At 40.5% G+C, this 25446-nt stretch overlaps 1 protein-coding gene across 4 annotated transcripts in view; it reads left to right on the forward strand.

The window, feature by feature from the left end:
* Positions 1 to 25446, forward strand: part of ZNF407 (zinc finger protein 407) — a 459946-nt gene that overhangs the window by 21688 nt on the left and 412812 nt on the right. For all 4 annotated transcript variants that reach the window (XM_053571866.1, XM_053571862.1, XM_053571865.1 and 1 more), the window contains exon 2: positions 16673 to 21388. In XM_053571866.1, coding sequence (XP_053427841.1) covers positions 16732 to 21388 — 4657 coding nt within the window. In that variant the 5' untranslated portion in view covers positions 16673 to 16731. The remainder of the gene's footprint in view (positions 1 to 16672; positions 21389 to 25446) is intronic.

Genomic DNA, 25446 nt, shown 5'->3' on the forward strand with positions numbered 1-25446 from the left:
TGAGCTGTGTGACGCCATGGCACTCTACCGAGGGCGATAGAGTGAGACTCTGTCTCTACAAAAAAATAAAAAAATAAGACATTCTTTTTGTTGTGTTTGTCTACTTTTTCCTCTTGATTAGCTGGAGATTTTGCTTTCTTCGCTTCACTAATGCATGGATGGAGTAGTGTACCTTTCAGGGTGCCACATGTGGGGACACACCATGTCTGTCTACCCATCATTGAGGAAGTTGGTTTTGATCATCCAGACAGGGTGTTGTCAGTTTATCCATGAATTGTTTTTTCTTTTTCTCTTGTGACTAATTAGCAGTTTGCGGGGAGATGCTTTTAACACCATGCAAACATTCTGCTACAAGTCAAAAACATCCACTTAGGGTTAGCAGCCCCTGACGATTCCTGCCTAGTACAACCTTTGCCGGTATGCTGCTCTGTCAGCACTCCTTATACATTACCAGTTGGCCCCCAGCATTCTACTATAAAGAGAGCTATCCCTTTCCTCCCTCCCCCCTCCCATGGTCTTATTCACTCCTACTTTTAACAGTCAACTGGCACTGAATTATTTTAGTGCTCAGATTTGTCCATATTTGGCCAGTGAGAGTCCCTTCAAGCTGGCTCCTGTGTCTTTATGACTTTATTTTTTAAAAAGTATTTCCCTGCTTTCTGACATTAAGATGTTCCAGGATCCTCTTGTACCTACCTTGCTCCAGCCCTGGAGTCAGCCATTTCTCAAGGAGCCCAGTGGGCTTGTAGTGGGGAATGGCATGTGCGTCACAGACCGGGGTCAACATGACAGGGGTGCTCTTTGTCATTGGTCACCCTTTCTCCAACACCCATTCTTGAGTATTTAATGTGAGGTCTGATGAGCCACAAGTCACTTTTTTGGCGTCCCTGAGTGGTTGACCAAAATTAGACCTCAAGTATCTCTGAGTGTAATAAGTCACCTCCTGACTTTCATTTCAATTCTGAGTTTAGTCCAAGGACCTCAATCATAGATATATTTCCAAGTAAAGGCCTCTCTCTCTCTTTTTTTTTAAAATTGAGAGTTGTCACCATTTTCCATTACTTCAATAATGTGTTGAGATTATTTTTAAGCTTCCTCTTCAGTCACCTCTCCCCTCAAAGTAATATATTTTGGAAAGTATAGAAAAATGCCAGGAGAAGAGAAAAAAATTATCTCTAATTTTACCACCCAGAGGAAAAAAACTATTAACCTTATTATATAAATGGACTTGGGTAGAACTATAGCCATTTAAAAATTTTAAACTGAAGTTTTTCTCCCTTCTAAATATACTTAACACTTCTTTGATACCTAATCATTTATATTCCAAATGTCTTGAGAGTCTGTAGTTTTCTGTCAGCTTATTGGCATTTAGAATTTGCAGATTTCATCCCAAAGTAGTAGTAATGTTTGTTAGTCTTTCCCCTGCACCTGAGGATCTGGCTAAGCAAGACCAGTGTGGAACGTGTCTTTAGTTTTTTTTTAAGTTTTATTTTCCCCATATTTATATTTTGGAAGTTCTCTTTTTCTTATATCTATTGCTGGAGTGAAAAACAACTTTATTATTAAGAACTCCTTCTTTTGGCTCGGTGCCTATGGCTCAAGTGGCTAAGGTGCCAGCCACATAGACCTGAGATGGCCGGTTTGAATCCAGCCCTGGCCCGCCAAACAACAATGATGGCTGCAACCAAAAAATAGTCAGGCGTTATGGCGGGCGCCTGTAGTCCCAGCTACTTGGGAGGCGGAGGCAGGAGAATCGCTTGAGCCCAGGAGTTGGAGGTTGTTGTGAGCTGTGATGCCAGGGTACTCTACCCAGGGTGACAGCTTGAGGCTCTGTCTCCAAAAAAAAAAAGAGAGAGAACTTCTTTTTACTGTTTGCATGTTCAAATGCTCCTTAATATTAGTAGAGAGATTTTATCATTGAATTTAGGAATCCTGGTCTCTGGCTTTACAAACAAGGGGACAGAGGCTCAGAAAAGTACTTTGACTTGCAATATGTCCTACAGCTTGGGATTAAAGCTAAGGCCTCCTTACTAGTAGCTTCATGTCCTTTTTCACTAGTGTTTAAAAATTTCAGTGTAAATATATTATGCATTTCTTTAGTTTTATTCTCCCAATTCTCTCCACTTTCCTCAGTGTTCATACTTTATGTGCTTTATTCTCTTGCCTTTTGAAAAAGATGAAGGGAAAATTTAAGGAACATGTACTAACTTTTATCATGGAATGCCTTTTTTATGACTGCTTTATAAATTCTTAAAAATAAAGGGTCTAATGGAAACACTTAATGAGAAAGGAGGGGCTCTTATCACGTGTAACCCCTCCCCTTTTTAGTGAATAGACCGTTTAAACTAAATTAAGTGAAGGATATAAATTCTGTTGTTTCAGTTTTAATATTTCATGACTGATTTTATAGATGAAATTATATTTTACAATAAATAGGAGGAAGAATTTATATAGCCTATTCTATTTGATGTAAAACAGCAAATCCCATTTCTCTGAAGCTGTAAAGAAAATTCATTATAATGTCTTTAGTTGTATGAGCTGGTTTCATTGTGATTAGTTCATTGAAAATAAAACAACCTTTCTCAAATGGCATAGCATTGGTGGCTGCTTTTAATGGCGTTGAATTTTTCCACTTTCTGCTTTGCTCAGAATTGTCATTCCTTTCCCTTGTCCTCTTTTTTGTTCCAATAAGAATTTTCTTTAAAAAAAAAAAGAAAAGGTGGAAATACTAATTAAACATTGATTTTAAAAACACTTTTTGAAAAGGATTTACATTTTAACTTTTTATGTAAATCTTTCTGATTACAAAAGATATATTTGTCAGAGGTGGTTGATATAAGGCTGTTATAAAATTAATTTTGTTATTGAATCAGTTTATTTTTGGAAAAGAGTAATTGAAGTGTAGGAAAGTTTTAAAAAAGTTGCTAGATGAGATGGCTGAGCTAATTTTGTAAGTTTTTGTCATGTGATTTGTTTTTTATTTCTACTCGTACATCTTCATAAATAGTATTGGAAGGGGAGGAATCTTTGATAATGAAAGGGAGGATGGTTTACTTATTCAGTTTTGGTCCCTGTCAGTACGGTTTTTTAGTGATTATTTTAGTTCTCATTTTGAGCACTAAGCAAATATTTTAATTTTCAACTTGCAAAATGGAATTGATTATTTGAAATATAACTTGGGTATCCTCTGGAATAGAAACAACATTCTGTTCTGACAAGTGAGAATTTTACTTTGACCATTTGGGTTGGGAGTACATTGTTCTAGCTTGCTGATCTTCAAGATGACTTTGGACGCTGGCTAGAGAAGGGTTTGTTTAGGATCAAGCTGAACATGGCACGTGGGTTACTTTGGAGTGGGATTTGCTCACATCCGCGTCCTGTGAGAAGATGCCTCACATCCACTCAAGTTGCACCTCCTCAACTTGAGTCCTCCAGCTGGTGGAGGTGACAGGGCTGTGTAGCAAAAGTGTCCAGAAGACTGACTCATTCAGCCCAGCTGCCCTGTGGCTCCACCTGTTTACTGCATGGTCTGCCCCTCAGGGTTGGGGACATGAGAACTGTAGGCTGCTAGCATTGCTGAGCCAGGCTGGGAAGGAGCATACCACTGCTGTTCTTTCTGAGACAGGCCCTTTGCTGAGTGGATTCCAGGGGCCTAGTCTCCTGAATGCTTCCATCCCTGGACAAGCAGGTTTTTCAGGAAACGTTAAGATAAATCCTTTATTTCATACAAATCTAAATTTAAAACTTGCTCTACCTCATTGCTTTATTAGTTAGCTCCTTAATAACTTTTGATTTTCTTATATTAGTTTTTTGAAAGCTGTATCAGATGTAATTTTGGTAGTGGGAAAGAGATAAATGTGAATTTCATTTTATTAAAGTTCTAAAATAAGTTTGATAGTAATTCTGTCCCAATATTCATTTTATATAAACAGTATGGGTTACCATTTCATGACCTCCTGTGTGCTCTAATGCTGTTGTGCTAGTGTAGAAGGTTCCTGTGAAGACTTGGAGCATACGGGAAACTAAGTACATATAGAGGGTTGTGAACTTTGAAGCGTATCTATTCTTGACAAGATGGAAAGGAAAGAGGAGGGCATTATGTAGTTATTTGTTGCTACATGACAAGTTCTGTCAAGACATAACAGTGGCTTAAAGCCATGATCATGTATCAGCTCAGGGCTCACCTGGGGCTGGCTTTCAAGTCGTCTTGTGGCTGCAGGCAGGAATTTGCAGGACTGGGCTGGAGAATTTGCTCCCCAGAGGGCTCACTCCCTGGCTATTGATGGAGCCCCCGTTCCCCCCAGTCTGTCACTGGCTGTGAGTAGGGAGGAGGCCTCAGGTTCTTTGTTCCCCACAAACAAAGAGTGTCCTGGCTACCTGGTCTGGCTTCCACTGGACACACCGTCCTGGGGTGCGTGGGCAGAACTGCTGCTGAAGACTAAGTGTCCAGTGTGGCATACCCTCCCTTCCACTATTTTCTGTCCTTTATGAAGCAGGTCACTAAGTCCAGTCCACAATCAAGAGAGTTGTGCTCTGCCTTTTGAAGGAGCATCAGAAAATTTGCAGACTCGTTTTAAACCACCACAGACATTTTCCTGGGTAGGCAAATAAATGTTGCAAACATGTATGTTAGAAATGCACCATCACCCGTTGTCAAGGCAGTGAGGAGGTGGGTTTTCTGTACCTAGTGTTCACCAGCTGCTTATTTTGAATACACCAGACTCGCTTACACATCCACATGTTGGAAGACCACCTCCAGTGTTACCTCGTAAGTGGCTTTTAGGTGTTAAATACACTCTTCTCATGGAAGAGTTTATTCATCTTGGCGATTGTAAGCATTTTTGTGGAAGAGCAGTTCTTTTCTTTGTAGGATCAGATACTTTATTTAGTGGTCTTTGTTACAAGTTGATGTTTCTGCTGTGAGAAGACGGGGGATGGGGACAGTATAGCACCATTGTTACCCTTAGATTATGTACATGGTGTTTCACAACTGCAGCGAGTGTTACTGAGCTTCCTGTTAGCAGCCTATGTGTGCACTCAGTGGCACTTTATTAGGTGGGTAATAGCATGAAAGTCCACTTGAAATGGCAGACTGGGAAAGACATAGGAGTGGTTTTCTGGTTTCCATTCGTTCTTGTTTTGCTCAGCTGTTGCCATTGCGGCTGGCAGCAGGTGTGTGGGCAGCCCTCCTGGTTCCTTCTTGTCTCTTTGGGAGGAGAGAGCCCTCACTGTGGAATGGTGCTACCCTGTTTCCCCGAGAATAAGACAGTGTCTTATTTTAAGGTGTGCTCCCAAAGATGCGCTAGGTCTTATTTTCAGGGGATGTCTTATCTTTCCTGTAAGTAGGTCTTATTTTCGGGGAAACAGGGTAGCTCTGGGCTTCCTCCCTGTTTGAACTCTCCAAAGAGAAAGGCACGAAGACTAGTAGGCACTTTTACACTTGGCTGTGTGTGCCTCATCATGCTGTGGGCCTGGTGACAGCATGTGCCAAGCTCACGTGCCAAGCTCCGGAAGGGTGAAGGGTAGGATGGAGTGGACCGGGAGGCAGGGAGAAGACGGGTCTGTCATGGTCTCGTCATAGCTGTGAGAGAGCGTGCCTGTGAGCGTGTCCATCAGCGTGTGCCTGCGAACATGTCCGTTGAACAGCATAGCTGTGAGTGTGTCCGTTGCAGACCGACCGAGAGCTGCAGCCTGCTGCACGTGTGCTCTTAGGCAGGAGAAAAACCACACAGAGAAATGAAGATGAGAGACTGGAACTCGTTAGAATGGTACAAAAAGGATGACAATGAAATCCCATACGTGCTGCCTACAGTCCAGTAGTACGTGAAATTGTTTCTCAAACACTTCCTGAAATGCTTTCTTTTTAAAACACCAAAAGAAACTTCCTGTGAGAAGTGGCCACCAGGTGTCATCAGAAGGCTGCTATTGATTTGTTTTATTATTGTTCTCAAAAAGTATGTGACTATTTTGATTTCTTTCCTGAAACATTTTATTTTAAATGATAGCAGTTAGGGCAGAGACTTCCTTTTCTAAGAGTTTCTGAGTGAATTAATAATTTAAGGTAAAAATGATGATAATGAAGTTACTTATAACCTATATTTTAAATCAAGAAACAACTTGAAGTTTCAGATAAGACATTTATAAATGGAATTGCACATTTGGGAATCTTTGTGGCACAAGGAGGGTGTGTGTTGAGTGGTAATCGATGAATTTGTATAGGAAACATAATGCTTTCAGAAGACTGGGTTTAATAATACCTCCCATTGAGTTTAGATACTGGGTTTTCTCAATCTTGAACCTTACTGTGGGGTGCATCCGAGACTCATTTTATTTTCCCACTGCATTACTAGTGTACTTTTAGAAGGAGAGGAGATTACACCTTACTTGAATTGGCAGAGAGTCGCTTGCCTGTTTTTTTGTTTTGCTTTGTTCCTGAGAGAATCAGAGGTGCTTTCTGTATATGGTGTTTTTTGAGTGAATGAATAATATATACCTCAGAAAACTGAACCTTTAAACTATTTCAATTGGGTAATTTTTGAATTCTTAACCCCTCCCTTCTCCATTGGTAGTATGTTGCTTATTTTAATAACCTTTTCCAATGAGTTAAAAAAAAAATTCACATTAGCATAAACTTCCTTGCTTCCACTTAATGCTTCCGGGTCAGGTTAAGATACTGAGGAAGCCACTGTGCACCTGCTTCCTGGCTTAGGCTAGGCTGGGCCATGTGATGTAAGGTATTGTAGGGAGCTCTTTCTGCTTTTAGTCGTTCTCTACCTTTAGTATGTCTTGCATCTTGAAAAAGTAATCTTCCTAAAATAGTGTTCTTTCTTGGTGACCATCCAGTAACACTACTGAATAAAATCAGCTTTTTAATTGAGTGCCTTCTGTGAGCAGGGCTGGTTGACCAGCTGCCTGTTTTATATGCTACTATCGTAGAGGGCCAGTACTGTGGCCCTCTGGACTGCTGAGTTTTCTCACATGCCCTTGTGTGTGTTTTATGGCCATGTCCCATCCCTGTCTTTTCCTTGAGCTGTTTTAACTGTTCCTCATTACACCCTCAAAGAGAAAAGGCAACGGTTTTAGTTTCCTTAAGGGTTAGCTCACATGGTATTTTTTGCTGTTTTAGTCAAATGTGCTACTTTTCAGTGTGGTTTCTTGCTTATTTACAGTGCTTTGGGTCTTGGTTTATATCACCACCTGGTCATTTGTGGCCTTGTATTAGAACTCATTGGTGTATGTGTGTATCTTGGAGCTCCCATTGAATATTATCCTCATACATAATGCATTTGTGTTATTACAATTCTTTTCATATTGCAGCCACTCAATATATATTTGTTGAATTATTGTTATTTCTTGATATACTGACATTGTGGATTATTTTATTAATTAGGAAAATCAGGCTGGGTGCAGTGGCTCAGGGATGTTATTCTAGCACCTTGGGAAGCTGTAGGGGTGTGGTGACAAGCACCTGTAAACCCAGCTACTTAGAAGGCTGAGCTAGAAGGATCCTTTGGGGCAGGATTCAGGGTGCACTCAGCTATGGTCATACTGTTGTACTCTAGCCTGGGTGACAGAGTAAGACCCTGTCTCCAAAAAAAAAATTATGAAATAAAAAATGCAGAGACATTTTTTTCCTTTTGTTTCAGAATTTTTGAAGCCATTATATAGAAGATAATAAAGGATCTTATTTCACTTCTGTATATTAATGTAGTTGTCATTCTTTTGTCTCTAAAAACATACGAGCAGGTGTCCTCAACAGAATATTCGTTCTAAACAGGTGTGTGTGTGGGGGGGCATTCCCTAAGATACACTGTCTGCCTGTGCTCCACATGCACTTCTGAGACTGCAGACTCGCACTGGTGTACCCATTGAAGGTCACTAACTATGCTGCAGCAGTGTGTGCAGGGTAAGAGGGGGTAGACACATCGAAAGGAAAGGAGTTCATACTGTTCTAGACTAAGAATTGCAATGTTTTTGAACAGAAATTCTTTCTTTCTTTATTTTTGAGACAGAGTCTCACTGTGTTGCCCTTGGTAGAGTACTGGGGCATCACAGCTCACAGCAACCTCAAAGTCTTGGGCTAAAGCAATTCTCTTGCCTCAGTCTCCCAAGAGGCTGGGACTACAGGCACCCAGCACAGTGCGTGGCTATTTTTGTTGTTATTGTTGTTGTTTAGCAGGCTGGGGCCGGGTTCAAACCCGCTAGCTCCTGTGTACGTGGCTGGTGCCCTAATTGCTGAGCCTGAACAGAAATTCTGTTAGATAGTTTCATACATATACCATGTACATACAAACATATACCAAAGTTGATACAGTTGTACGATGAATCCATGTATATCACTTAGCTGTAATCTTTATCATCACATAGCTTCATTGTACTCTTTTCCTGGACTGTTTTGGAGCATATTGCAGACATTTTAAATTTCTTCTGTAAATACTTTGATATTAGACATTTCCTATATCACAATGGGACATTCATTCATTCTAGCATCTTACAAATGTTTGGAAAGGTTCTAGTCTCTGAGGATATAAGGGGAGATAAAATAAACCATACTCTTAAATGCTCGCATGGAGAGATAGAAAATACACCAGATACGTGAATAACCATAGCAGGAAAAGCATTGATTTCATCGACATTGAAAACTTCTTATCAAAGACACTGTGAATAGAATGTGAAGGGAGAAAATATTAGTAAAATCTATCTGACAAAGGGGTTAGTTCCAGAATACATAAGCAGCTAAGTAATTAACTAAACAACCAAATTAAGAAATGGGCAGAAGTCTAACAAAGCACATGAAGTATTTAGCACCATCATACTCATCGGGAAACTGCCCTTAAAACCATACACACCCTTCACTAGAGTGACTAAAATTTAAAAGACTGGCATCCAGTGTTGGCGAGGACGTGGAGCACCCAGAATTCTGTGCATTGCTGGTGGTAGTGCAGAGCAGCGTGACCACCTTGAACATCAGTCAGGCAGCTTCTCATGGTGTTAGACACAGGACTACCCTGTCACCCAGTAATCTCACTACTGGGTATTTACACAAAGAAATGAAAATCCATGCTTATAAAGACGTTTGTATGAGAATATTCATGGCAGCTTTACCATAAGAGCACCAAAAGGAAACAGCCCCACGTCGGCAGCAGAGGGTGGTGGATCTACCCAGGGTCCTACTCAGCCATGTGCTGGAATACACTCAGACGCGCAGCAAAAGCATCATGCTGAGCCAAAGGGGCCAGACCCACCTCCTCCCACAAGGCATGCTGTGCAAATTCCACTTCACGTGGACTTCTAGACCAGGCAGAGCGAATTCGCTGTGGAAGAATTCTGCACAGTGGTTGCTGGGCTGGCGGATGATCGTGAAGGGCACATGTGAAGGGCATGTGTTATAGGATGGACGCGAGATATCAAGACCCCAAGCCAATTAATAGTGCCAATTAGGAAGTCTTTATTAAAGAAAAGACCGAACAGCCGGCTGTTCCCCCAATATGGAGAGCAGCCCAGACCACCGGTAGAGTTCAGCTTATATAATGTGGGCTGATGCAATCTTGGGTGAGTTTGCGTGATCAGAAAATTGCAGAGGCAGGTATTGTTTAAATGCTTACAGGGTATACAATAAAAATAATCACAGACATCCAATCACATTGGTTTTAGTCATTCCTTCTAACAATATCTTTCTAGCCACCATGTCCGGTTGGGCCTCTTAGTATGGTGGGGGTCACGGAGGGTAAATTGGGGCAGTGCGAATTAGCTTCTGCAGCTCAGACTTCTCAGGCCACTACCTCTACTTCCCTTTTTTTTCTTCTGTCTCTTAACATTTCATTAAACAGTTGATTATGATTTCATACACACTTATACTATACTTAATGTCTAATGCTTTCTACCGTTTATCATTTATTATTAATATTTGCTATCTATTTTACCTACTCCTAAACTATGAAGGGAAGCCTTAGTAACTTCCCTTATGTTAAGCAGTCTCCCTCCCCCTTCCTGCGAGGGATTGTGTCTTGCTGATTTAGTAGGTTGATTTAGCGAAAATTTAAGGGTGAAGCAAAAAGGAAGGCAACAAAGAGGGGGTGCGAGTGACAGGATTTTTACCCCATCTCACGTGGGCATCTCTTTGGGGGGGTGGCAGTGCTCCATATCTTGTGGGGATGCTTGAGAGGGGCCCTCTGCAGCTCTCAGAGCTCTTTTTTCTTTCACTTCCCTTCTCCTTTGTTCTGCCCTCAACTCTGCTCCATCCCTGTGCTGTGGCCTGGGTGCTTTCTCCAGGTACTGAGCTGGGCTCAACTGGCTTGTTTCTGTCGGGGATCACTGTCCTTTGGTGTCTGATGTCCACTGTATTCTACTGTTGCTTCAAGAATTTTATCTTTTTTTTTTTTTTTTTTTTTTTTTTTAGTTGTTTTAGGCAGGAGAGTAAATTCACTCCATGTGACACCCTCTTGACCAGAAGTGACAGCCCTGCATTGGATGATGTATCTCTCTCTCTTTTTTTTTTTGAGACAGAGCCTCAAGCTATCACCCTGTGTAGAGTGCTGTACTGTCACAGCTCACAGCAACCACCAACTCCTGGGCTTAAGCAATTCTCTTGCTTCAGCCTCCCAAGTAGCTAGGACTACATGCGCCTGCCACACCGCCCAGTTATTTTTTGGTTGTAGTTGTCATTGTTTGGCAGGCCCCGGCTGGATTCGAACCTGCCACATGTATTGCAGCACTGTTAGGAGACATGTGGTCAAACCTTGTCTTCCAAGAGGATTGGCCTGTCTCTGTTGATAGTGTCATCTGCCTAACCATAAATTTCCTCATCGTTTCCTCCAATTGATCTTAGTGGACATCGGCTGTAATTGATCGACCAGTTTCATGAAGCTGTCGTGGATATTGCCAGTGCTAGACCACCAAAGAGACACCATTAGCTTTTTGTTGATGAATATTCAGTTTTGGGCTGTGTTTCGGCACTTCATTTTTACCCAGCCATTGTGCTGTGAATGCTTGTGATTATAAAAATAATCCATTTTTCATTATGTGTAATAATACAGTATGGAAATGGTTCACCTTTATGTCGTGACAGCAAAGAAAGGTGAGCTTCCAGACGATTTCTCTTCTGACGCACATTTAATTCACGCAGAACCCAGGTATCTAACTTCTTCACCTTGTAGATTTGTTTCAAATGGTCCAATATTGTTGGAATAGTAACGTCAAACCTTGCTGCTAATTCATGTGGAGGCTGAGATGGATTCTCTTACACTCTGCCTTTCAGCTCATCATTATCCACCTTGGTCTCAGGTCACCCACATGGCTCATTTTTCAAGATTAAAAATCCCTAGAATGAAACTCCTCCAAACATCCCCACATTGCGTGTTCATTGGCCACGTCCTGCTTAGACCCTTTGTTGATATTTTGAGCTGTCTGTGCTGCGTCAGCTCCACCACAGAACTCATATTTGAAATGAACACAATTTTTTTACTGATCCCTGGTTTCACAAAAATTGCTATAAAAAATTCAAAAGATAATCACAAGCCAAAATGTGTGTTTGAAAGAAAGAGGCTGGATCTTCACAATAAAAATAAAAAAGAAGTGTTAAAATGAAATGTCAGAGATATTAACTGTCACACTTAGTGGTTAAGGAACACTAAGCCCATCTCATTATCTTTTGGACATCTCATACTTAATAATGTAAATAAAAGGCCATTTTCTAAAGCATTCTCTGCAATACCAATCTCTTTATTCGTTATACATACAGGGTTTTGTAACGAAATAAGGTTGGGAAATGCTTATGTACTGAGGAATCCTATGGTAAAGAAACGTGTTTAAACCAGACTTATCTAAACTTGAGGCCAGGAGTTCAAGACCAGCATGGGCAATATAGTAGGGAACCTGTCTCTAAAAAAAAAATTAGGAAAGTTAGCTGGGCGTGATAGAGCATGCCTGTAGTCCTAGGTACTTGATAGGCTGAGATAGTAGCATCACTTGAACCCAGGAGTTTGGGGCAGCATTTAGCTGGGATGACACCGCTGCACACTGACTGTAGCTTTGTGACAGTATGGGACCTTGTCTCAAGAAAAAAAAATGACACCCCCCAACCCCCCTTTAGCTATTACTCTGCATTCTTTCCCCTAACCTCCAGTCCAAGAAATCACTAGTCTTTCTGTATCTATAGATTTCCCCGTTCTGGTCATTACATACAAAAAGAACATATAATGCATAGTCTTTCACTTAGCGTGTGTTTCTTTTCTTTCTTTCTTTTTTTTTTTTTTTTTTGTTATTGTTGTTGCAGTTTGTCTGGGGCCGGGTTTGAACCCGCCACCCTCGGTATATGGGGCCGGCGCCTTACCAACTGAGCCACAGGCGCTGCCCAGCTTAGCATGTTTTTAATGCCCCCTACATGGTGGCATGCATTCGTACTTCCTTCCTGTGGCTGAATAATATTCCACTGTATGGACAGACCACGTTTTCTTGATTTTCCATTGATGGCCAGTTGGGTGGTTTTTACCTTTTGGCTATCATGAATAATGTTATAAACATTTATATACAAGTTTTTGTGTGAATCTATGTTTTCATTTCTCTTAGATAAACATACCCTGGCGTAGAATTGCTGGGCTATATGGGGCTTCACATTCAATTGTTTGATGAGCAGATGGATGGTTTCCTGAGTGGCTGTACCATTTTACGTTCCTGTTAGCATTGCTGCGAGGGTTTCTATTTCTACACATGCTCGCTAACCCTTATTATCTCATGTTTTGAGTATAGCTCCCTAGTGGGTTTGAAGTGGTATCTTATAGTTTTGATTTACATTTCTCTAGTGACTAATGATGTGTACAGTGTTTTTTCATGTGTTTAATGACCATTTGTGCATTTTCCTGGAGGAAGATATATTCATATTCTTTGTTCATGTAAAATTTGTTTATGTGATTCAGTTGTGAATGTTTTTTTATGCATTCTAGATGCAATTCTCTACAGATACATGATTTTCAAAAAAATTTTCTCTACTTTGTGGATCCTCTTTTTACTTTCTTCATAGTGGTCTTTGAAGCATGGCATCTTTTTATTTATTTATTTTTTGAGACAGACTCTCACTCTTGCCCTGGGTAGAGTGCTGTGGTATCATAGATCACAGCAAGTTCAAACTCTTGAGCTGAAGTGGTCCTCTTGCTTCAGCCTTCTGAGTAGCTGGGACTATAGGCGCCTGTCAACAAAATCTAGCCAATTTCTCTATTTTCAGTAGAGACAGTGTTTCACTCTTGCTCAGGCTGATCTCTAACTCATAAGCTCACGTATTTCACCCACTTCGGCCTCCCAGAGTGTTAGGGTTGCTTGTGTGAGCCACCATGCCTGGCCAGAGTGTAGTGTCTTCTAAAGTTGTTAATTAAAATAATTAATTAATTTAATTAATGATCTTTAAGAATTTTCACGGCACACCAGTTGAAAATCACTGCTATTGCTGTCTCCCTCTCCTCTCTGTCTCTGTCTCTCCCCCCCTTTCCTCTCTCTCTCTTTTCTCCCCCTCTCTCTTTCTTTCCTCACTCCTCCTTGGTGTTGTCCTGCAACATCCCCCCCCACCAATAAAAACCTTTTGTACAAGCAAAAAAAAAAAAAAGAAAAGAAAAGAAAATCACTGCTATTATTTCCAATGGAAAAGTGGCATCATGTTTGTTTCTGAATGCCCCTTTCAGGTGACAGTTCAAATGTACTGCCGGCACCTCTCTTCTGATACTGTCTCTCTCCTTTTTTTTTATTGTTAAATCATAGCTGTGTACATTAGTGCAATCAAGGGGTACAATGTGCTGGTTTCAAATACAATCTGAAATATTCTCATCAAACTGTTCAACGGAGCCTTCATGGCATTTTCTTAGTTACTGTATGTAGACATTTGTATTCTGCCTTTAGTAAGTTTCGCCTGTACCCATTCTAAGATGCACCATAGGTGTGGCCCCACCCATTATCCTCCCTCCACCCTAACCTCCCCCCTCCCTTCCCCTTCCTTGGCCCTTTCCTCATAGTCTTGTGCTATAGTTGGGTTATAGTCTTCATGTGAAAGCTATAATTTAGCTTCATAGTAGGGCTGAGTACATTGGATACATTTTCTTCCATTCCTGAGATACGTTGCTAGGAAGAATATGTTCCAGCTCCATCCATGTAAACATGAAAGAGGTAAAGTCTCCATCTTTCTTTAAGGCTGCATAATATTCCATGGTACACATGTACCACAATTTGCTAGTCCATTCATGGGTCGATGGGCACTTGGGCTTCTTCCAGGACTTAGCAATTATGAATTGGGCTAAAGTTCTTAATTTTGAAGAAGTCCAGTTTACTTAGTTTTCTTGTTCATGCTTTGGTATTGTATCTCATGTGTGTGTGTGTATATATATATATATAATTTTTGTTCCTTAATTTAATTTAATTTTTGATTTTTACTTTTATTTTTTAATTTTTTGCTTTTTATTAAATCATAACTGTATATTCATGCATTTATGGGGTATAATGTGCTGAATTGATATACAATGTGGAATGTTTATATCAAAATGGTTAACATAATCTTCACCTCACTTATTGGTTGTGGTAAGACATTTATACTCTACTCATAATAGTTTTGACATGTACCCTTGCGTTGTGCACATTAGGTGAGGTCCCACCAAATACCCTCCCTCCTCCCAGCCTCCCTCCTCCCCTTCCCTCTCCTTCCTCTTCCCTCCTTTCTGGACTCTAGTTATGTTTTAACATTCGTATGAAAGTGTAGGTGATTATATATTGGTTTCATAATAGTATTGAGTACACTGGATACTTTTTCTACCATTCTTGAGATACTTTACTAAGAAGATGTTCCAGCTCCATCCAGGTAAACATAAAAGATGTGAAGTCTCCATCTTTTTTTTTTTTTGTCAAGACAGACTCTCATTTTTATCACCCTCGGTAGAGTGCTGTGGCGTCACAGCTCACAGCAACCTCCAACTCCTGGGCTTAGGTGATTCTCTTGCCTCAGCCTCCAAGTAGCTGGGACCACACATGCCCACCACAATGCCCGACTTTTTTTGTTTCAGTTTGGCTGGGGCTGGATTTGAACTCGCCACCCTTGGTATACGGAGCCGGTGCCCTACCCACTAGGCCACAGGCACTGCTCTCAGTCTCCATCTTTTTATGGGTACATAGTATTCCATGGTACACATATCCCACAATTGGTTAATCCATTCATGGCTTGATGGGCACTTGGGCTGTTTCCATGACTTGGCAATTATGAATTGGGCTGCATTAAAAATGCTGGTGCAAATGTCTTTGTTGTAAAATGATTTTTGATCATCTGGGTATATGCCTAGTAGAGGAATTGCAAGATTGAATTGTTTCAGGTTCATTGAAGGTACAAAGAATTAGGTTATACTGTTTGCATTTGTGAGGTAAATAAAGGCCCTCTTATAGTTGTGGCCTGCCTCCATGTTCCTTAATATTATCAGAGTCAAAGCAACAGGCTTTATTTGATTTGTCCTTGTTATTGAAAAAATAGTTAAATAGTTAAAATAATTATTCTTAGCTCTGAAACCATAATATGTTGATGGATTTTTATTAAATCAAATCAAATGGTATTTTTTATCAAATCAAATGGTATTTGGTTGAAAATTTGAGTCATGGTGCACAATAAATGGAAAATGATATGTTTCAATTGAATTAAATAGCATAATGAAAAACAAAATCAATATTATTGGTTTCAAAGCATTTTATTTCATAAAATTTTTCTTTTCCTCAAAATTTACTCCATTAATTCTAGTCTACTACTGACATTTCTCTTCGCCATTAACCTTCAGACAATATAAAATGACTGTTAGATGAGAAAACTAATGATTGACAATGGAATAGAAGAGGGCTTTGCATGGCAGAAGAATTTGAGGGTGAATGATGACATGTGATGAGGTTATGCTCACTGTCAATTAGGATGCAGTTAGAAAGGTCATGGTCAGGCCCTTTGCTTTAGGGAAAAAGGAGGAAGCAGTCCTTTCTTTCACACCAGGACTTGGGGTTCTGTTGGGAGGCTAAAGGGGGAAGTCCAACTCCCAAACTTGCATCATAGCAATTTTGTCTTAATGTTTTTCAAAGTGGGAGGGAGGGTGATTGGTGGGATTACACCTGCGGTGCATCTTACAAGGGTACATGTGAAACTTAGTAAACATAGAATATAAATGTCTTAACACAGTAACTAAGAAAATGCCAGGAAGGCCATGTTAACCAGTATGATGAAAATGTGTCAAATGGTCTATTACACCAGCGTATGGTGCCCCATGATCGCATTAATGTACACAGCTATGATTTAATAAAAAACAAAAACAAACAAACAAAAAAAGTGGGAGTGAAACATAATTGGAAGAGAAAGCTTCTCTCTCTCTCCCTCTTTCCCCGCTCTCATTTAAGTAGTAAATTGAAACATTGATATAGAGAATTGAAACATGCAAGCTGGTTGAGAAATCCATTTTCTATCAAAGGTAACATGATACTGTTTCAGTTAGCAGTAGGGTGATGGGGTGTTCCTAAAATCTGTGTTCATACTTTCCATAAAGGATTTTATACATATGATCAGATTCCTCAGAGAATAAAAGATGGAGGCTAATTTAAAGCTGTGTTTTCATAGAATTTCAGATTAACGTGTGTATTTATGTTCAGATATTTCACACTATGTTTATTTACTTTGCAGGTTATGAGTGCCAGTGAGCCACCTTCGACAGGAGAAACATTGTCAGCACCTTGGTAGTGATGGATGCTGAGAATAAACTTGAGAATGATGAGGATGAAAGTGTGAAGAGAGAAGCACAAGGCTTGAGAGAGATTTCATCCTGTAGTGAGGATTGTGGGCCTGCATCTGATGCCATAGCAAATTCCCCTGGGAGTTCCAGAAGCAAAAGAGGTTTTTCAGAATCATCAACCTTTGACAGTGTCATTGTAGAGAAAGAGAGAAACAAAAATGTTTCCAAACGAATGAAACTAGATGAGGCAGAGCCCTTTCAATCTAGAGAGCAGGGCTTTTGTGAATTAGAAACTCCCAAGGGCTCGGTCGCACAAGTGGGTATCCTGGTCCACGGAGCTGTGAAGGAGGCCTTCCTGAATGACTGCACAGATGCCTTCTCCCCTTCTCCCGATTTCAGCACTATTGATGCTGTTTCTCTGAAAACAAACACTGAAAAAAAGTCTGCTCAGGAAGTGGTTTCCCTTGATCCAGAAGGAGAATGTCCTTTCCCCCTGAAGGAAGTCACTGTCAGTTGCACCATTGGACGTGTGGACACGGTTCTCAGGTGCAGCGTCTGTGGCCATTTGTTTCCTTCTTGCTCTGATTTGGAAAAACACACTGAATGTCACGTGCAGCAGTCGGAGGCACAGACCTGCTGTCCCCGCAGCCACAAGGCGGAGAGCCGCTCCACTCTGCACACGCGCATCAAGCAGACACACGGGCCCCTGAAGGTCTTTTCTTGTGATCTTTGTGGCTTTCAGTGTGTGGAAGAAAACCTGTTGAATGCACATTATCTTGGCAAAACACATCTTCGGCGTCAGAATCTTGCTGCTCGTGGAGGATTTGTACAGATCTTAACCAAACAACCTTTTCCTAAAAAAACATGCACCATGGGGACAAAAAATATTCGTGCAAAACCAAGAACTTCTAAACCAATAGCAAAGAATAGTGATCAAAAGGGGTTACAGAATGTTGGAAGCAAATTCAAAGATTTCAGAAAAGGTATTTCTAAACAAAGTGGTAGTAGCAGTGAGCTTCTTGTTGAAATGACGCCATCCAGAAATACTCCATCAGAAAAAGTAGAGATTGTTGAAGAAAATGTTACTTCCTTTGACATAGGTCAAAATCCTGAAAGTCAGAGTAAAAAACTAGGAGCCTTAGTGACCTCAGAGGGTCTCTTAGATCAATTGGAATCTCCCCAAAACACCCTACAGACAGCACACAGTGTCAGTACAACCCCAAGGCCAAGACCTGAGCGAAATGTTCTAATGTTGGGTAATAGCTTTCGAAGACGAAGTAGCACTTTCACCTTGAAGGGCCAGGCAAAGAAAAGGCTTAATCTTTTAGGAATTAATAAAAGAGGCACAAATGAAACTCAGAGGATGTATCTGAAGCACTTTAGAACACAGATGAAAACACATGATGCGGAGTCGATGCCTACCCATGTAGAAATGAGCAGCAGTGCCCAGACTCTGGGTGTGACCACCTCAGAAACTCAGGAACGGAAGCAAGACCAGGGGAGCTCCCTCCTCCTGGCTTCTGTGCGGCTGGATTCCCTGAAGGTGAAGCCAGTTTCTGACCCTCAGATGTCGTGCACTTGTACGGACTGTGGGCATGTAGCTGCAAATAGGACAGACTTGGAAATCCATGTGAAAAGGTGCCGTGCCAGAGAGGTGAAGTTTTCTTGCCAGACTTGTGACTTTTCCAGTATGTCCAGAAGGGACTTCAATGAACATTTGTACAACCACCACCACCAGCAAACTGCTTGTGCCCTCAGTTGTCAGTGTTGCTCGTTTATGTCCTTGAGTGAAGTAAGTCTCCGAGACCACATGAGGGAAAAGCACAGCATGGGCTTCCTTTGCACCCTGTGTCATCTGTTTTTCTTGTCTGAACAAGACGTGGAAGAGCACAAAGCAACTGAGAAGCACATTAGGTCGTTGATTCAACCAAAGACTTCTCAACCCTTTAACAGTGATTCAGTTTTACAGACTTTACCTTTAAATACTTTAGAATCAGAAAACACAAAAGATTCTATGAATGAGTCAGGAAAAGCAGCTCAGGAAGAACTGGTGAAGTCCAGGGTCTGCCATGGAAATGAAGTGAGGCATTCCAGCAAGCCTCAGTTTCAGTGTAAGAAGTGTTTTTATAAAACAAGATCTTCTACTGTTCTCACAAGACACATAAAGCTTCGGCATGGTCAGGACTATCACTTCCTTTGTAAAGCATGTAATCTTTATTCCTTGAGCAAAGAAGGAATGGAGAAACACATTAAAAGAAGCAAGCATCTTGAAAATGCTAAGAAAAATAATATTGGCTTAAGCTTTGAAGAATGTATTGAAAGGGTGTGGATAGGTACAAATGATAAGAAGGAAGAGTTTAATGTTTCTGGAAATGGGAGGATTGAAGGCCATGTAGGTGTGCAATTGCAGGAGCATTCTTACCTTGAGAAAAACTCAGTAACTCCTAAGGAACTGTCACAGTCTGGTATTAGCACCAAAGATGATGAATTAACCACTGCTCCAAAGAGAGGGAGACCTAAAGGTAACATCTCACGGACGTGTTCACATTGTGGCCTTTTGGCCTCTAGTATTACAAACTTGACTGTTCACATTCGACGAAAACACAGTCACCAGTATAGTTACTTATGCAAGGTGTGTAAGTATTATACTGTAACTAAGGGAGACATGGAACGTCACTGTGCCACCAAGAAACATAAAGCACGAGTAGAAATAGAAGCAAATGGAAAACAAAGTTCAGATATCATTGTTGGTCCTGAAGGGGGTAACCTTGAAGGTGGTAAAAATACCACAAGTTTAGCAGGGACCATTTCAGATGAACATGCTAACAAGCCAGCTGAATCAGATACCTCCCCTCTACAAAAGCCAGGAGTAGACAATGGAAATCCAGGTGCAGTGGAAGTTGAAAATGTGTTTCATTCTGTAGATGGGGAAGTTGACAGTCATCTTATTGATAAGAAGGAACAAGTGTCTGTAGAGCCAGAGGACCTTCCCCAAGGAGATGCGTATTCCCAGAGAGATGCGACAGGAACAGGTGATAATAAATGTGTACACTGTGAGTTCACTGCTCATTCTTCTGCTTCTCTAGAGCTGCATGTCAAACGGAAACATACAAAAGAGTTTGAGTTTTATTGCATGGCATGTGATTACTATGCAGTGACTCGTCGAGAGATGACCAGGCATGCAGCAACAGAGAAACACAAAGTGAAGAGGCAGTCTTATCACAACTCTTCTAATGGAGAAGCAGGCTCTGCAGAAATTTCCAGAAATGTCATTATACCTGAAGAGGAGGATCAACACAATTCTGAAGAGTTTCAAATAATTTCTGACCAACCATCTGATACTTTCAAATCTGGAACTGCTGTTGACTGTTCGATTTTAGATGAGACTACTAATGTAGAAATGTCTAAAGTTCTCTGTGCTCCTGACTCTGTAGAAATTGAGACTGAGGAGGAAGCCAGTTTCAGTGAAGACCATTCCTTTTGTGAGACTTTCCAACAGCCCCTGGTCAAGGATAAAGTTATGAAACCTGAAGAGACAGTATCCCTTAATATTTCCTCTAATTATGGCTCCCCAAGCAGATTTCAAAATGAAAGTTCAGGAAGTTTAGCTTTGACAACAAAGAAAAACCTTGAGTTGTTGAGTAATGTAGGGGATCCAAACATGCACCATGAGAGTGACGGAGGGGGCATGGCGGACAGTGGAGCTGACGTCCTTCCCAAACACCAGTGTCCCCGAGTCCCAGATGGGGAGCAGCCAGCTGAAGGCACTACCCCTGCTGTGATGAGAACAGCAGGAGAGCAGGGAAACCCTGAGGGCGGGGATCAGAATGAAGCTGGACATGGGCAGAGTTCAGAGGATTTGAAATGTGTGCAAGCAGATCCTGTCCCAGAGAACAAGGGCATTCTGATGAGTTCACAGCATGAGTCGGAGATTCTTCTGGAAGAGGATGGCGCAGCGTCTGAGAGCACAGCTGAAAGTAATGATGTTTATGAAACTATAATTAGTATTGATGATAAAGGGCAGGCTACATACAGTTTTGGCCCGTTTGATTCTTCCATAATAAGAATAAAGAACCCTGAAGATGGTGAATTGATAGACCAGTCAGAAGAGGGTCTGATAGCAACAGGAGTGAGAGTTAGTGAGTTGTCCCTAAAAGACTGTGCTCAAGCTGTAAAAAAGAAGAAAGCTGAAGGGACCTCGTTTGGCGAATCCACACGAATTCGTTGTGATGACTGTGGCTTCTTAGCAGATGGACTGAGTGGACTGAATGTTCACATAGCCATGAAGCACCCTACGAAAGAGAAACACTTCCATTGTTTACTGTGTGGAAAGTCGTTCTATACGGAAAGCAACCTTCATCAGCATCTGGCCAGTGCGGGGCACATGAGAAATGAGCAGGCCAGTGTGGAGGAGCTTCCAGAAGGGGGGGCCACCTTCAAGTGTGTCAAGTGCACCGAGCCCTTTGATTCGGAACAGAATTTATTTCTGCATATTAAAGGACAGCACGAGGAATTGCTACGGGAGGTGAATAAGTATATAGTGGAAGACACTGAACAAATCAACCGCGAGAGGGAGGAAAACCAGGGAAACGTTTGCAAATACTGTGGGAAGATGTGTCGAAGTAGCAACTCGATGGCCTTCCTGGCACACATCCGCACCCACACAGGTACGTAGCTCTGCAACACGCCTGCGTTTACCTGTAAAGTGCCAGTCGGTAATGAATTTGCATCCCCATTCCTGTCCCCATACAGCCTTCCCTGCAGCTGCCTGGAGGCCTTCTCCAGTTCACGGGCGCTGCTGTGTGGGGCTCTGGGTGTCTGTAGTGAGCCATTGTTGACATTTAATGTGTCTAAAGGTAATTAAGTCTTAGTGATTCCAAAGGCACATTGGTTGACAAGTTTCTTTTAATTTTGTCAAAAAGCCTAGTCCTTCTTTTAAAAAGTGTCTGTTACAGATTTCACTTCTTTCTAAGTCCTAATTATTTGCTTTGGCGAAGTATATATTAAATAGCACTTTGTGTTTTCAGAGGACATAATAAATGACTTTTTAGGAAGGGAATAATAAAAATTTTTTTTAAAATTTTACAGATTGAAAAATATTTGTTGCCAAATATTTTATATCCAGAAGTATAATTCCAGGCAGTAAGATTGTACACTAAGCCACCACTTTTCAAAGTTAACATGAATTTGGGATCTGGTTTTCCTGGAGGTGGCACCTGGTTAAATTTCTGTGCTCTGTTACATTTACTGTGTCATTTTAATGTCTAATGTTGGGTAGAAATTAAAAAAAAAAACACTTTTTGGTGGAAAATGCATAAGCTACTATTCTAAATTTATGTAAAAATTCACTGCACTGTTTCTATAAACCTGCCATACATTCTTTATTTTAAATAGACAGCTTTTCTAAATCATTGTGCTCTGCTTAGACAAGTTCTGTCTCCATGGTTGAATTTATGAGTGGATTTGAATAATAAATTCACATTTCAATGAACATATTTTCATTAAAACTCTAAGGTTTATTTTACTGTACTTTTAAATAATGGCTTATTAATAAAGGTATACTTTAAATTCAGGCAGTTTTTGAAACTTAGTGCATGGTTATAAGGAGGTAGACAAAAGAATAGGAAACATTATTACTAGTTGAGTGTGATTAAGGATAGATGAAAGTTTTTCGTTGAAGAAAGTAACAGGACAGGCTGCGTATGATTAATCAAGGTGAATATGAACATTGTACTCTGATCCCAACTGGCCCCATGTACCAGAGCCATTTTTTTTTTTGGGGGGGGGGAATAAGTCCACATACTTACTGGTTTGTATTTTTAATATCTCTGTCAGTACCTTGTTGTGGCTTACTTTTAGAAATATGGTTTTAGAAATAAGACTTCACATGTGCAGAAAATATGTACTTTCTTAATATGCCCTCTTAAGGCAGATAAAACTGAATAAAACTAAGGGGAAGATGCTAATGGAGCTCTTTTTAGAATTCTTTATGCAACTGTCTGGTCAAGACATGTTGCTTATAATTGATGTGTCCATTACTTGAATTCTCTTGTAATTATAGTCAATAAGTCTTGTAAATGTGTTAAAGCTCACTAAAAGCATACAAATTCAAGAACAGAGTAAGGCTAATAATTTAAAATAATCAATGTAGGCATTTCAGCACTTAATTTCCCTTGTGTGTTGATAGCTGATCATTCTTAATCCATTAAGATTTATTTAGTCGTTTACAATGCAAAATAGGTTTGCACTGGTCACTTGTGCCATTTGAAAATGTCCACCAGGTTAAGTGCAGAATGTAGTCCATTAGTCTTCCTTGACTATGTGTATTAATTGCATTTAAAATCAAGTTAATGTGGATGTGAAAGTGAGGTAACTATCAATATGTGACAAAGTAACCTTACTTATATAAGTTACATCATTGATTGTAACATTTAGTAAAAGTTAGCATACTTTTTTTAATAAACATCTTTTGTTGGTCTTATCAGCATGTACATTTTTATTGTGCTTCGAGGCACCACCCAGAGCACTGTTCTGAGTGTACAATACCCGTCTACTATTTTAATTTTGCAAGTCATTTTTTTGGAGGAAGTTGTTCTTTAGGTTTTAATTCAAGATTTTTTCTTGGAGCATGTTAAAATGAATTGCTTTTCTGATACTTTGCTTGTGTCCATGAAATAGTAATGCAGGGACTGTTATTAATGGTTAACTGGAAAAGGGCCTACTCTTCCAATTCCTGTTTTCATATTTTGTGATTTACTATATATTTTATATAACCTTTTCTTTCTATCCTTAGCATAATAAAAGCAGCACTATAAGAAATAAATGAGTTTTGGTTGTCAAGAATGGTGGGAGAAAAGCAACCCGAGTTTTTCCTGTCTTTGCTGGTGTGGAGCCATGACCACGAATAGTAGTCTTCCCTCTCTCATTGCTTTAGTGGGACTAAAAAAGCTGTTTACTTTCTCTCCTGCATTATTCTGTTAAAGCTTTTATTTTATATAACATAGGGTACTACTGAGCTACCAGATTGTCTGAAGCCATTTATTTTATGTTGAGTACTTTGGTCACTTATGCCACTCGAAAATGTTCACGTTTAGGGAGACAGGGAGTGTGTGGCTTCCCTGACACACTCTGGAGTTAGTACTGGTAGTGTTTGTAACTCTGGATGTGACAATTCAGAGGACAAACGGGTCACTAGAGAGGTTAGTCTGGAGACTTTAGGCACCATGAGGATGGGGACTCCTTGGTTCTTTGCTTCTTCTGTGCCCCACACTTAGTTGGCCCTTACTGCAGTTTGTTGAATGAATGCATACATGAATGAGCAGACGGGTGAGTGAATGAAGTGTTCAAAGATTTAGGAAGGATTGTAGAATTGAGGCTATAGTTGAAAAGTGTTAGATGATGGGTAGTAAACATTTGACTTCGTCTCTGTAGGACCTAATGGTTTTTCTTCTTAATTTTAATACCATGTTCAAGTATGCATAGCAATTAATGGTGATTGATAGTCAAGGGATGCCCTTGCATGTGTGTTTGAAGTTTCTGATACTTTATTACTTTCCAAATCTTTAAAGTCTTTGGAATTTTGGGGGGGGAAAGTAATAAGGTATCAGAAACTTAGAGAGCCTCTTTAGTTTTTCCCTTTCAAAAACACCTCACACACCAAATTAAACCAAAAACTTACATAATGCTGTTCTAAGGAATGGAACTGTTTAAAATAATACTGAAAGTTTATAATAATCAAAATACATATGAGAGAAACATGACTTTAGAGATCCGTGATTTTACAGATTGCACCTTATAACAACTATGTCTGGACCCATTTTGGAATGAGCATAGGAAGGTCAACATTATTAGTTGGGGAAAAAAAGAAAAAAGGGACATGTTTCTGTTTATTTTATTTTTATTTATTTGGTTTTTTTTTTGAGACAGAGTCTCACTATGTCACCCTTGGTAGAGTGCCATTGTGTCACAGCTCACAGCAACCTCAAACTCTTGGGCTTAAGCAAGTCTCCTGCTTCAGCCTCCCTAGTAGCTGGGACTACAGGCGCCTGCCACAATGCCTGCCTATTTTTTTGTTGCAGTTGTTTAGCTGGCTTGGGCTGGGTTCCAACCCGCCACCCTTGGTGTATGTGGCTGGCGCCGTAACCATGTGCTATGGGCATCGAGCCAGGAATGGAACTATTTACAATAATATTGAAAGTTTATAATAATCAAATACATGTGAGAGAAAGATGACCTTAGAGATCTGTGATTTTACAGATTGCACCTTATAAACACTGTGTCTGGACCCATTTTGGAATACGCATAGGAAGGTCAACATTATTACTTGGGAAAAAAAGAAAAAAGGGACATGTTTCTGTTTATTTTATTTAATTTATTTCTTTGAGACAGAGTCTCACTATGTTACCCTTGGTAGAATGTCCTGGCATCACAGCTCACAGCAACCTCAAATTCTTGGGCTTTAAGCGATTCTCTTGCCTTAGCCTCCCAAGTAGCTGGGACAAACACCCACTGTTTTCTTGTTGCAGTTGCCATTGTTGTTTAGCTGGCCTGCTCTGAGTTCCAACCTGCCAGCCTCTGTTCGTGTGGCTGGCGCCATGACCACTGTGCTACAGGTGCCGAGCCGTTTCTGTTTCTTTAAACATACACTGGGAGACGTGTTACCTCTGCTAGTATTTGTATTTTTATGGCAGAGAAAGGAGATATTAACACAGTGTGCCCTGAATAT

This window comes from Nycticebus coucang, chromosome 19, assembly GCF_027406575.1.
Source record: "Nycticebus coucang isolate mNycCou1 chromosome 19, mNycCou1.pri, whole genome shotgun sequence".
In the NCBI taxonomy this organism is placed as follows: Eukaryota; Metazoa; Chordata; class Mammalia; order Primates; family Lorisidae; genus Nycticebus; species Nycticebus coucang.